At 38.0% G+C, this 12,794-nt stretch overlaps 2 protein-coding genes across 2 annotated transcripts in view; one reads left to right on the top strand and one right to left on the bottom strand.

Moving 5' to 3' along the window:
* LOC141899396 (Golgi resident protein GCP60-like) overlaps positions 1-12,794 on the top strand; it is a 31,009-nt gene that overhangs the window by 4,893 nt on the left and 13,322 nt on the right. The window contains exons 3-5 of the mRNA XM_074785666.1: positions 891-1,031; positions 6,925-7,038; positions 8,939-9,026. Coding sequence (XP_074641767.1) covers positions 891-1,031; positions 6,925-7,038; positions 8,939-9,026 — 343 coding nt within the window. The remainder of the gene's footprint in view (positions 1-890; positions 1,032-6,924; positions 7,039-8,938; positions 9,027-12,794) is intronic.
* On the bottom strand, positions 8,756-10,977 carry LOC141899403 (uncharacterized). Its single transcript, XM_074785679.1, has 4 exons — positions 10,697-10,977; positions 10,108-10,397; positions 9,620-9,701; positions 8,756-9,545 (listed from the first exon to the last, which is right to left on the bottom strand). The coding sequence occupies exons 1-4, from the start codon at positions 10,896-10,898 to the stop codon at positions 9,250-9,252; spliced, it is 870 nt and encodes a 289-aa protein (XP_074641780.1). The 5' UTR covers positions 10,899-10,977; the 3' UTR covers positions 8,756-9,249.

The raw sequence follows: 12,794 nt of genomic DNA, 5'->3' as shown, positions 1-12,794 counted from the left end.
TCAGCGAGCGGCACTCCTGAAAGACTTATCCCCTGCTTGACGAAGAAAATGAAATTCTTTTTCAATAAGATGTAGAGATATTGCTTTAATGAAAGAGAGAGTTCTTTCACCAAGGTTTTTGAGTGAAATGTTTGAGGGAGACTTGCTGTGATGCCTTTCTTTGATTAGTTTCTGTCTGCAGCATTGAGGGACGATGTTTTTCTGACTTCCACGTTATCAGCCCGACGTTCTCAGTTAATCAGTTCACGAAGCAGGATTCCAACCCCTTAATGATTTCCCTCGTGCTTCTGTAACTCTTCATTTAATTAAGCTGCATTAAACTCGTAAAAGTTTTTCGGCGAAATGTACCCGATACGAAGCACGCTATTAGACAGCATCGCTATTTATAAAATTAGCGAATCTGTTCGTGAAGTTAAAAGGATTTTACTGAGATTTATTCGACCAACTCAGAAATATCTCTGGCATAAACAAGTCAACACTGATAGAATGCTATTTAATGGCAGATCGCGATGCGTAGATGTTATTAGATGTGTAGAAATCCTGTCAATTTCCTATTGATATAAATCTTGCGTAAGATATATTTGATGACGGCGAATGGCGTTATATTTCACCGGTCATTTTTACAGAGTTGTCGCATATATGCGTCAAAATTCGCTTTTAGTTTTATCCTGCGTAGATTTGTTACTGGATTTCGTATGAATAATTCATCATTTCTGCCATTGTTTTAGGGGATGATCGCATGGTTATCATCATTTATTTACTTACAACCGCCTCTGGCATTTTTCTGATTCGTGCGTCGTAGTAAGAATAATTGCGCGCCGATCTGCGCGCTGCTCGAGTTCATATTTCGATCAGTTTTTTATGTCCGTTTCCATTTGAATATTTTCCAGACAAGCTTGGTTGACGCTCGGTGATATGACTAAAGAAGTAGCGATGGCAGAATTTGTGAAATTGATCGACGCTCTTTGTCCGCTGTTTAAACCGTATATCGAAGCTCATAAAACTGAACAAGAAGAACAAGAAAAACGAAGGTGAGTTGAAAAACTTCGACTTGGATTCAACTTATCAATAACCATAAGCATTTAGGGGTGGATCCAAGGCCGACTCGTGAAGGTCTTATGACATATTTAAGGTTTACTGGTCTTGTGCAAGTCGCACCTGTCCTATTTGTATTTTATACTTATACCAGTAGTCATAATTTGAATAACTGTAGATAAACAAAACAATTTTTCCCAAATACGAAGTCAAAGATGAAGTCACTGTTTTGCTGTGTGGGTTAATTGAAATCTATCCGTGTATGTCATTTCTACATTTATATTCAAGTGCTGTTTCTCAGAATGATCATCACAGATCTGCAATCAGAAAAAAATCATGACCAACTCATAGCCGACTAATTTCAAGCAACAGTTTCTCGGGGGACCAATCTTCTAATTACCATCTGCGGCTGGCACTTTATGTATGCTGCGCTATTGGGTTTATGATTGGGTTAAGCGTGGCAATTAACCGTCTTTCCCGTGACCAATGTTCCCAATGTATCAACTTCCTGGAAGCGGTGCTGGAGCGGAGGATACTTAAGAAAGATCTTAAGCCGCGTTCACATTATGTTACGTTGAGGGGTGTAAATTTTAGAATAGACCAAGCGTTCACATGGTTTGACACGCTGCTTACATCTTGGAGCCTTGGAGTTACTCCAAGTATACACTTATTGGCTTGAATTGAAGCCGACTTGCCATTTTGGCACACAGACATCGTTTGAATGGATATTTTATGTCAATTATGGGAGAAAATGTTATATCTATCCTGAAAAAATTAATATGAGTACCCGGTATGCATTCCTTTACACATAACTTCTCAAATGAAAAGTAACAAATTTTTTGGAAATGTGTGACTCGGAATACGCATGTAAGTGGGACCAAAAATGACGGTCTCATGTGATCCGATTTATGCGTACTATACACGTTCAGCTTGTTCAACTCTGCATCTACTAGTAAAAAGGCTCATCAGGCTCTGAGAAATAGTCAAGTCAATTCGCATCATGATTTCCCTCAGGAGTAGCACGGAAAAATTTTGTTAAGGTACCTCTTACAATTTGAAGTTTATCACAGACTGTGGCTGTTGGAATTGAACTGCATGATTTACATTCTTTTTTATTCTCGAGTAACCATCAAGTTCTTTGTCAGGGTGAAAAACTGGCCATTCTTTGATTATCCGGAATAATTAATTTAATCCGATGGACTCTATGATACGAAGGATGAGGTCTCCCGAGCCGGTGCTTCATTTCCTCTGGATTTTTTTGCAGATGCTATAAGTAAGCTCGCAACGTCCCAAATTCATCCCGAAAGGGTACATCGATTTTCTGCGTATTAAGATTGATTCCGCGCGGTATATCGAAGCTAACAATGTCTTCGAGATGACGAATATTGTCACGAGAATAGGTTCATACGTACAATGCCGGAAGTACACCTGTAGAGAATCAGTATTCCATGCATGGCGTTAATAGACCGTAATGGTGCATGATTTATCGTGATCGGTTACTGAATTAGATGTCAGCGTAAGACTGATTGTCATAATATGAAATGGGACAGCGTATTCCAAATTGCATTTCGGAGACTGCGTTGGGCTGCGCGAGTAATCAAATTTTCTCGTCTCAGTTGGGGGCAATCAGCGCCTGTATCAATTTTGGTTTTTGGTTATTAAATGTGATTAGATTTTTTGTTAAATGTGATTTGATATTTCAGAAAATAAGGATATTGTGAGGGCATTTTGTTCTTCTATTTTTCATTATATCACCGATTCTCATAAGCGGCGATAATACGAGCATTTTTGGTCCCGACCAACGATTTACATGCCTGTTTGACCCGACCAAAAACATTGGACCAGGTCTGAGCCAAATCCTAGTGCAGGTCATACCATTGCGCGTGAATTGTCGATCTGGAACTTGCTCACTTAGTTTTGTCACAATATAGATTAGTATTGAGTGAGTGGTTTACCTGTGAAAGTGCTCTCTGATTTGACTTGGCCAAATTTGGCATGGAATGAATCGTCTCTGGCAATCGCGGCTTATTCACCTCATTCACGCTGTCGAGACTAGTTTATGTATGTATCACATTTTCCATCTTGTCATGAACACATTTGAAGTTGTCAACTACAGGCGCCGCGTGAACATAACCGGAATATCAACTAATTCAGCTCGACTTGATGTATAATTCAACACAGATTCAGTGACGCTTTTTGAGTCGCGTATAAAAGATTCCCGGACACGGACCAGAAATTATTTCAACGTGCGCCATCAATGTGAACAGGATAACGATCATTACTTGTCCAAACAGCGATTTATTTTTCATTGATTGCCATTTATCTGTTGTTTCTATGCTCGGTCACATGTCTGTTTCCTCATCAGTGCATCGTGATCTTTTCTTGTTTTTCTCCATTTATTTTCAGCGTTTTGTTGAGTCTTGACTGAGTAATACAGGGTTCATATCGAGTCTCCAAAATGCCTAAATGTTGCAAAAATTCACTAAGGCCTAAAATTTTGAAATGTGCTTACTGAGTAATTACTTTTAACGATGACACAGTCTTAAATTATAAGCCTCACCGTTTACTATCAAAAAGTGCTTAAAATGCTTATTTTTGCCTTAGCCGTACTGCGATATGAACCCAGAATATATGTTCTGAAAACATTTAGACATGTAGTACCAGTGATGGTGCCACCCATTATTGCTGGAAGCTATTCATCATAAGCCTCTCCTTCTTGACCACTTAGTGAATAGTTTGGTCCATGCAATGACATGTTTCTAGTGCCACTGATTTTGATTTGTTTGCCAAGTTGTTTGTAATCAGCACAGACCCTCGACTAATGACGTTCTGGACAGGAGAGACTCGGGCGAGCGTAGTAGGTATACTGATGAGTTTGTTAACACCGCCGCCCCACCAGGGTTACTGAGCCCTTCGATAATTGGATTCCGTAGACTCGCGTCTTAATGATATGAATGAGAAGTGAGGTTAATTAAGGGCCATTCTAAAAATTTACTGTTGTTTTTACCTACGGATCGGTGATAGTCGCGTTGATGAAGTATTGCTTTTGTGATTAAGCTACAAATAAATGCCGGCAATTCTGCTCTCATACATTCTGTGAAATAGAGCAGTTTTAAACCGAAACTATTGGGCTGTTGGTTGATGACATCGTACATTTGTCTTTTGAGATTAAATCACAGACTATTCTCTGATAGAATGTCAATACGAGGTGATTAATTGATCGACTTGACTTTCCAATTTCTAGAATTCGGTTTACTGACGCGCAGGCAAAAAGCTGGATTAATCAATGTTTGATCTGACTTTAAAATGTTGTAAACAGCCAGTTTTTTGCATTTCTGTCAGGGTATTCCTCTTACAAATGCAGTATTGTGGAATAGCAGTGGAAAGTGTGATAGCGTAAAAGGAAAGCTGTCACGACCATTCTATGTTACTGATATATGAAGTTATATCTGGAAGAGTGATTCGATATAGTATTAGCTTTGTAGCGGCTATGAAATTCTGACGTCAAAAGTATTACTGATAGTCTCTTGACCATTATCATTGTAACTTAATGATCATCATCGCATGATATTATGCAGGGTCATGCTTTATATATTACGATATTCTGTACTTCATTAATCTTTATCATGAAAACATCTATGCAGTTCAGAGACACTGAGGGTAATTGTGGAATATGTGATAAAAGGATGGGAATTTATTCTCATCGGTATGGACATAATTGTTTTACAGATCAGTACTCTCTGTATTCTGAGGAATAGGTTCAGGCAATCTACAGCCATCAGCCGGGAATTGTTGGTAATTTCCAAATGGATACCGCAATATCATGAGCAAAATTAGAATAGACAGTTTAACCTTTTGATATTAGATTTTAAAACTTTGTTTTCATAGATTTAAAAACTTTGTTTTAGAATAGCGAGTTTATGTTCATTCAAAATTCTATTTATCAAAGTTCAAGTCATAGGATAAGGTTCTGACAACACTATTGCGACAAGCGAAATTTCACCAGAATATGCTTACTAGTGTACAGTATGGATCAACAATAGATTTCTTCTTTAACCCAATTAAAATCTAATGATAATTTCTCATATTCTAAGTATGAGTACTCAAATTGTGCCAGATACCGGTATGAACACTAAAGATTAATCCAAATTCTAGATGCAGGATTTTTTTATTGGATGACTGAAAATTGAAAAATGAACTTATTTTGATCATTGAGTACATCTGATTGATCTAAGAATACATAAGATAAGATAAGATAAGATATTTATTTCACTCCAAACATAAGAATGGTACGTGGAGGCAAGATTGAATACAAAATATGAAATATAAAGATTTACAAAACATGAACAGAATTATATACATATATACATACAGACTTAACAAAATAGGGAAATCATTCCATAACAAAATTTAAAATCTAATTTTCGGTAAAACTATTTACAGACAAAGCAAGTACGAGATTGAATTATGTACTGATAGCTCAGTGGTGCCATCTGATGGAAAATGTAGTTCCAGTTTCCCATTCTGCTGCAGTCTGGCATTTAGCAGCAAATGACAAAAAGGCCTGCTTCGCAATGATAATATCATTGCGAAGCAGGCCTTTTTGTTATTTGCTGCTACTGTTGGTGTATATCATGGCGAATTCAGGCAATTTAACGATTTTCAATTTCCTCGCCCCATAAAATGTCTGTTTTCCAATCAACGGCAAGTACATAAATTCTGTGTTAAACTGAAAGCTGACGATGGCAGATATCCCTTGATCGTGTAATAGGCTTTTACGATTATGTAGTAGCCTTTTATAGCGGTAATGCAGTTAGTTGATGAAATGAGAGATGTCTATCCACGATACGAATTGCTTTTGACAAAATATTAGACACAAGATTGAACAAAATTGAGTTTGAAAGATTTTCTAGTAGGTCTAAAGAAGAAGAGTAGGATTGAGCCCAGTCCTAAAAAATAAGTGCAATCATTCTTTTCGCGAAGTTACGTATTATAAGTCTACGAGTCTCAGGATGATATATCAGTGCAAACATCAGTATCCACTTATAAATCATATAGCGAACCGACTAGTGTTTCTAGCTGTATAGACCGAATTGTCATGCGGGTAAATGATATGTCTGGCGAAATTACTTCCCAGCCTACTCATATCTAAATTTCATTATCGTCTTTTGAAGATTGAGTAACCTCATCGATGGTTTATTGCTGTGAAGTAGAGATATGGATATCTCATTTATTTCGATTTATATGATATGATCTACGGCTGGGTCCCTCTTATCAAATAAGTGAATAAACCTGACATGTCATTTGAAACTGATATTTACGTGACATGATGGCTCTTTTGAGACCGACGACGCTAGGATTTTATTGCTTGCGATAATCAATTTTTCTATTTTTAAATAGAACCGCTTTTTGTTGTTGAATTGATGTTAGTCTCTCGTAACAAAATATTCATCATACAGAGTGAACAAGGCTTTAACTCATCTAAGATCTGAATCTTAGCCCTTATTTCACGATTACTGGAGTACAGATCCGCCTATCTCCAAAAATCATCAAATGGGAAGAAAGATAAATTTTGTCATGTCCATCTTAATTTTCAATCTCAAATAATGAATAAAAAATATATTTTAATTTTTTTCCTGTTCCTTTCCATTTTGAAACAGCTTTCATAAGAATTTTTCTGTTCGCCTAATTTTGCTGTCATCTGTTTTAGTAGGTGCGGTTGTTTTCATCAACATCAAATGATTTTTATCTGTAATTTCATACACACATGTGGTTCCCCTACAAAGGTCGGACATGGATTAATCAGACGCATCGCATTGCAATTATAGAAATGGAGATTTACGTGATGACGCGGCTGTTTAGACTAACTTGTCAATGTTGGTTTTGTAGAGTCGAGGAAGACGAATTGAAACGTCGTGAAGAAGAGGAAAAAGAACGTATACAGTTAGAAGAAGAGGCACAGAGGTTACAGTTAGAGGACCATCAAAGGCGACTACAACAAGAGTGAGTATTCGTATGAATCGTAAGCCACATCACACTAGCAAAAAGTCTGTGGTAATAATATGTTCCGTTCGGCATTACATGTTAGAATGGACCAACTTAGACTGACCAAAAAGACTGATCCAGGTCCGTTTTGAATACTATAATGGACCATTTCTCTAGTGTGTTATTAGAAACTTTGCTCTAATTGCCAGTGAAACAGTTTAGCATCTTGCAACGGGACCAGTGATAACAGTGGATTTGGATATGCCTGTGTTGTTCCATTCTAAATTGGTTTGTTTCAGGTACGGGCCAAATTAGAACGCACTAAACTTAGAAATAGTTTAACATGGCTTTAATCCCTTATTTCCTATACGAAGCCTTCTCTTTCCTCGTATTCAAATTCAAGTTGAGAAAAGACTGAGCATGAATGGATTAGGGATTCGATGTAGCGGACATCTCTGCTTAACCCAGATCCGTTTTACAGCGAATTTGCATAGTAACTTAAGTTAAAAAAGCAACGATTAGGCTATCATATTAACCTATGCATCCTGTAAAAAGATGGTTGAGCTTCTTACGCTTCCAGTCAGGGCATAGATTCTAGTATAAAGACATTCTTGTTCGATCAATGTTGCCATGGAAGAGTTTCGCGATGATTATGAATTCTGGAGGCACCTCGCCCTCAGACAATCTAAATTCTTGCACTGTGGCGCCATCGTCAGATTAAATCTGATACTATTCATTCAGATTTTGCTGTTGAATGCGGAAAGATGGAGTATCCGGCGATCGTCGCGCAAATGCACCGAATATTGATAGACGGCAGTAGAATACACATGATATGTAGTGAGCGTACTGCAGGCGTTTCATTGTTTATTCAGTTTGAGTGAACAAAGTATTGATTTTACGTGACATGCTTGAAGGCATTTAATCAAAAAGATGTTCTGCATTAATTAGTATGTCGAGTGTATGTAATTAGATTTACATGGAACGAGGAAGAAAGCTCAATATAATTCCATCGAAAGATTTATACAGGATATGTATATATGTTGATGAGGCAAAAAAATTGATGTCACGTTTCCATGAATTTTTTTATGATTTATAGCAGAGGTGGCTTATGTTGTTATGGCCTCCAGCGACGAAAGCTGCATTTATATCGCTACGTGGCACGCGAAATTTATTGGCAAGTTTTCCGAAAGCCCGCGGCAGACGCCATCGATTTCTATGTAAAACCTTATTTGAAACTTAAAACCCGACTCGACATTGGTTTACTCTCTGGTTCTGTTATGAGGAAGATTAATCTTCGTTGTCCAGAGATTTGAAACTTGCATGAAATTAGATTTCTATCTTGTGCCGAGCGTGATTATAAATCTTTGAAAAATTCGAATTATCCGATAGTAAATGAAATGTTACGAATGACTGCCACGTTGCTGCTCTATTTTATTTCGAATTTCATCCCCCTTGGCGCCGTAAAATGATTCAGTTCTTCCAATTCGAAATGACTTTGATGTTTGCCCATGACATTGAATAAATACCCTCGGTAACGCTGGAAGTTTAATTCAAATCTTTAAGTAAATGATTGAAAAACTTTGTCGAAGATTTTATTTCAAATATTTGCGTTTTGTGAAGATATGATCAGCGACTCTGATACCAGCTACTTTCAAAATAGACTGATACTTTTCTGTAGTGTGCGATGTCTACAGAATTAGAAATCATGAATGTCATATATCAACAAGAAGCAACGACAATTTATTGCCAAGTAAATATACATAGCGCGCGAAATGAATTATATGATCTTGTGTCCATTGTATATTTGATTTTAACCATCCAATGCAGTACTATTATACCTGCCAGGTCTTATTACATAGTTGCTTTATTCGTAAGTTATCAGTATTGATCGAAGTCGCTAACTTCATTTACTTTACAGAATGCAGATCCGAGCCGCGTTAAACCAGCAAACTGCTGTACAATTTAAACAGTACGCAGAGCAACAACATCCCGGTGACACTGACAAGGTAAGATAAACCGCTGAGTAACTCTATACACCGGTATCATTATACCTAGCCAGGTAAACCTCGCCTTATTTAGACCGGCGAAATAGGTCGAGGTAAGCTAAGCCTGAGGAAAATACGTTAGGAAGCTGGAAAAATGATTTGATTTTTATCGAAGTTAGTAGTCAGAAGTCTGAGTTGGCCTTATCCGAGTAAGGTGAGGTTTACTGTTGATTTTATTTGTTGATTATTTTTCCTTGGATCCTTGAGCATCCGCCTCGCTGTAGGATATCATATCAGCTATAACCGGTTTAGTATCGACCGGTTCTTGTTCGCTTGAATAATTATGATCGTAAATGAGAACATGTTGCGTTGTCGGCATTGTTTTTACGACGAGATCCTCGACTAAACGTCGTATCGAACATTTCGCTTGCCACCTGAAATGCTCGGGTAACCGACGAATATCGTTGGCGATGTCCATCGCGAATATATCCCACTCGTCTTTATACATAGCTGGTCTGAACTCAGTTTGGTGGTTGATATCTGTAAAGTACAAGATTCATCAAACAGAAATAATAGGAATAGAAGAATGAAATTTATGTTGTGTCGGTAATTACCTATAGAAGTGTCATCCTCTGGAATTCCCTCATCATCAATCTTTGATCTTTTGCATGCTAGAGTTTTGGGTTGGTCATTAGTCTGTACAGATAATAGAAAAACTTTGATAACCTCTTTGCGTTGAATGCCGGTATTTATATAAAACTGAAGAGGTTTCAGATTGAACCAATATAGATGTACATGTACACACCATATATGGTAAAATCCCACAGAACAATAGTTTATTGAGCTATAGCTATAGCTTATTTCAAAGATATTTATTTATTTATATACTGAATCAATTCATACATAAATGGCACAGGCAAACTCGCTTAATGATATCATTTTATTACAATTCAGTCGAAATCCTGAAGATGAGGATACCGATAGTTGAAATAAGCTATTAGGTCAAGAAGAGCCTCTTGGACTCGTTTTTCCTCTTTAACTGTGGGATTGTTACTATTGTCGTTTCAACAGCGGAGCGTTCGTCGAGATTATATATACTTACCATATACTGATCCTTTTGTTTGAGGAATAACGTGTCGTCTTGACTATCTGAATGTTCGACAGTATAATCATCCTCATCGACATCGTCGTCGTCATTTTCACCAGTCACGCGTTGATGCGATGATAAGGCTGGAATGAATGTTCGGTCGCGGTGTTGCATTCCGTCGGCGAGATACTGATATGTTTCCCATAGAAACCATCCCGGTTCGACGGGTTCATCACCCATTTGCTTCGACCTTTCGACCATGCATTTCTGTACCCTGAAGTAATCACGCTCATTCTTGATTTGTCCTGAAATAGACATTTGGAATCTGTTTAGAGTGTCATTGATAAAGGCAGATTTATCTGATTCTCCTTTTAAGAGAATTTTATAGATATTTGTCTCATTCCTGTAAACAAAAAGAAGCACTTGTAGTTAGGTAGGCTGGTTAATACCCTAATCATTGGTGGTACGCTTTTCAGATGGGCTTATGTAGTTTGTGGAAATAACCAATGGTGATACGCTACTGACTAGGCTACTGACTAGGTTTTAAGAGCTACTTGATCATAGGTCCGAAATCTGAATAGCTGAGTTTGTAACTCATACTTACGTTTCAGGTCTCTGAGGTCTAAATTAGGAACGCTCGGCGCTATCTGTTTCAACAGGTTATTGTATGCGTCTCTCTTCAATTCGGCCGAATAGAAATCTTTCATATTCCACAGACACGTGTAGTTTCGTAGACATTCTGCGAGAAGTTGACGAGCCTCGCGATTCCATACCTGACCATTGCCCTTACTCCGTGGGCGAGGCATAGCTGTATTGCATACAGGCCCCGGCTAAGCGATATTCTCTCGCAGTCTATACAGTGGAGATATAAACTGCAGCTATACGCGGTTTAATGCTTGTGTGTGTGAATGCACACATTGCATACAAGCGGTTTATTATCGCTCACTGCAGCGGCTCATGTTCAGCGATACAGCACACTGTTGCCATGGGAGTCACCTAGTTCCTAAAAAATGTATCAGTGTCATTGATCTAATAGTCAAAAACTAAAATCAGATTTTCCATTCATTTGAATTGAAACATTGTTTTTGTAAACACTGATGACATAGATTTTTAGATATTTATTCGTCTTCATATCAGGTCACACCTGACGATGATCTCTAGGGTGAGATCGAAACGTCGTGTATTTTATATATTTTAGATTGTTGGAATAAATAAATTTCTTGTTTTGAAGTTCTTTTAATTTGTAGATAGTGGGTTTTATCTTATTATCCGTTCACCACGTTTGAGTGTGGTTATCGTTCTATGATGGAGATGCCTTTGCATAATAAGTGGGAAAATAACAATCATCCCTTCCTTCTTATTTTCAACATTTTTTGATATTCCCTTGATGTCCCTCACTCACAACCTTTGGAAACTGCTTCATCCGAGGATTGCCCTTTCCTACCCCGCTTTCCAATTTTCCGCCCCTGACTATTTAGACAGTTCAATATCTGTAATGTTTTCTACTTAAGTATGTTGAAGGCAGTTAATTGTCTCTTGTATGGTCGTGCATAATGATAGCTAGCTAGGTCTCGAGTGTCTCCTCTCTCTCTCTTCTCGCTCAAAGAAGAATAAGAAGAGGAAGAAGAATTGAAAAGGGGAAATTGTATTGTCAGTCTTATACGTCGATGCTGTTACTTTACATAGCTGGTTCCACTGCCGCCAGCAATATAACCATCTTCTCCGGATAATATATCACTAGGGATTCGTAAAATCACCGATTGCCAATAACGCGCACCACCTTTCATCCTCACCTTAGTCTTCGCGTTTTCCCAAGTCGACTATTTCGAACTTTATACGTCTTGCAGACAAGTGCGTAGAAACCGATCTCGATTGCGATAAGAATTTTATTTCGGCTGTCATGAATTTTTTAAGCGTCACCTTCATGCGTGGCTCTAATGTCATTCAGTCTGTTGCTTGAGGGAACGTATTCGGCCGAATACGAGTCAACATATGGCAATTGTGCGGCGTTTGCGTCGCAAAAATTGCATGTTGTGATTAGATTGATGAGTTTGACCGTATAATCTAGTTTGGACGACTGGTAAAGGAAATTGGTTACCCACTGATCCATTTCGATATATCCTACGCTCATGTAGTTCATAATGCGGGATTTCACGGATGGATTCATTTTCCGGATCGTCATATTCTTTGCGCGCGTTAGTAAAAAAAAATTCTATTTCTGAATCTTTGTCTAATGACCCTCTTATCATCGATAAGCGAGATACTGAAATCTATTCAGCTGATAAAACCACCAGAGATTATTCGCACACAAATGCAGAACTTGTATATTCATCGGGTAGCTTTCAGGCATGTGAATCGTACTGATAATACAAGATTGAATGCGGCGATGGTAACCCACGAAAGCCAAGAGAAGGCATAAGCATTATCTAATATTTGACTTGATCAAACATCAGCTACTCGCATTCAATCCTTAAGTGCTCGTCATTTTTCATGTCGGCGCATAATTCTCGGTCAACATTTAATCCTACGATTTATATGCTTATCATAAAAGGAGGTTAACGCGGAAACTGATTGTTTTTGAATAAATCATGATTGGACAAATAGGCTCATCGCGTGAAGTACAGTATTTATGTATGAGGTATCGGTGCGTGGACTCTGACTCCGTTCCAAAGTTCTGGAATTATTGATGATCGGCGACCTGC

Source organism: Tubulanus polymorphus, chromosome 1 (assembly GCF_964204645.1).
Source record: "Tubulanus polymorphus chromosome 1, tnTubPoly1.2, whole genome shotgun sequence".
NCBI classification, from domain to species: Eukaryota; Metazoa; Nemertea; class Palaeonemertea; order Tubulaniformes; family Tubulanidae; genus Tubulanus; species Tubulanus polymorphus.
Note: the sequence above shows the minus strand (reverse complement) of the source record. Positions and strands in the feature narration are given on the sequence as shown.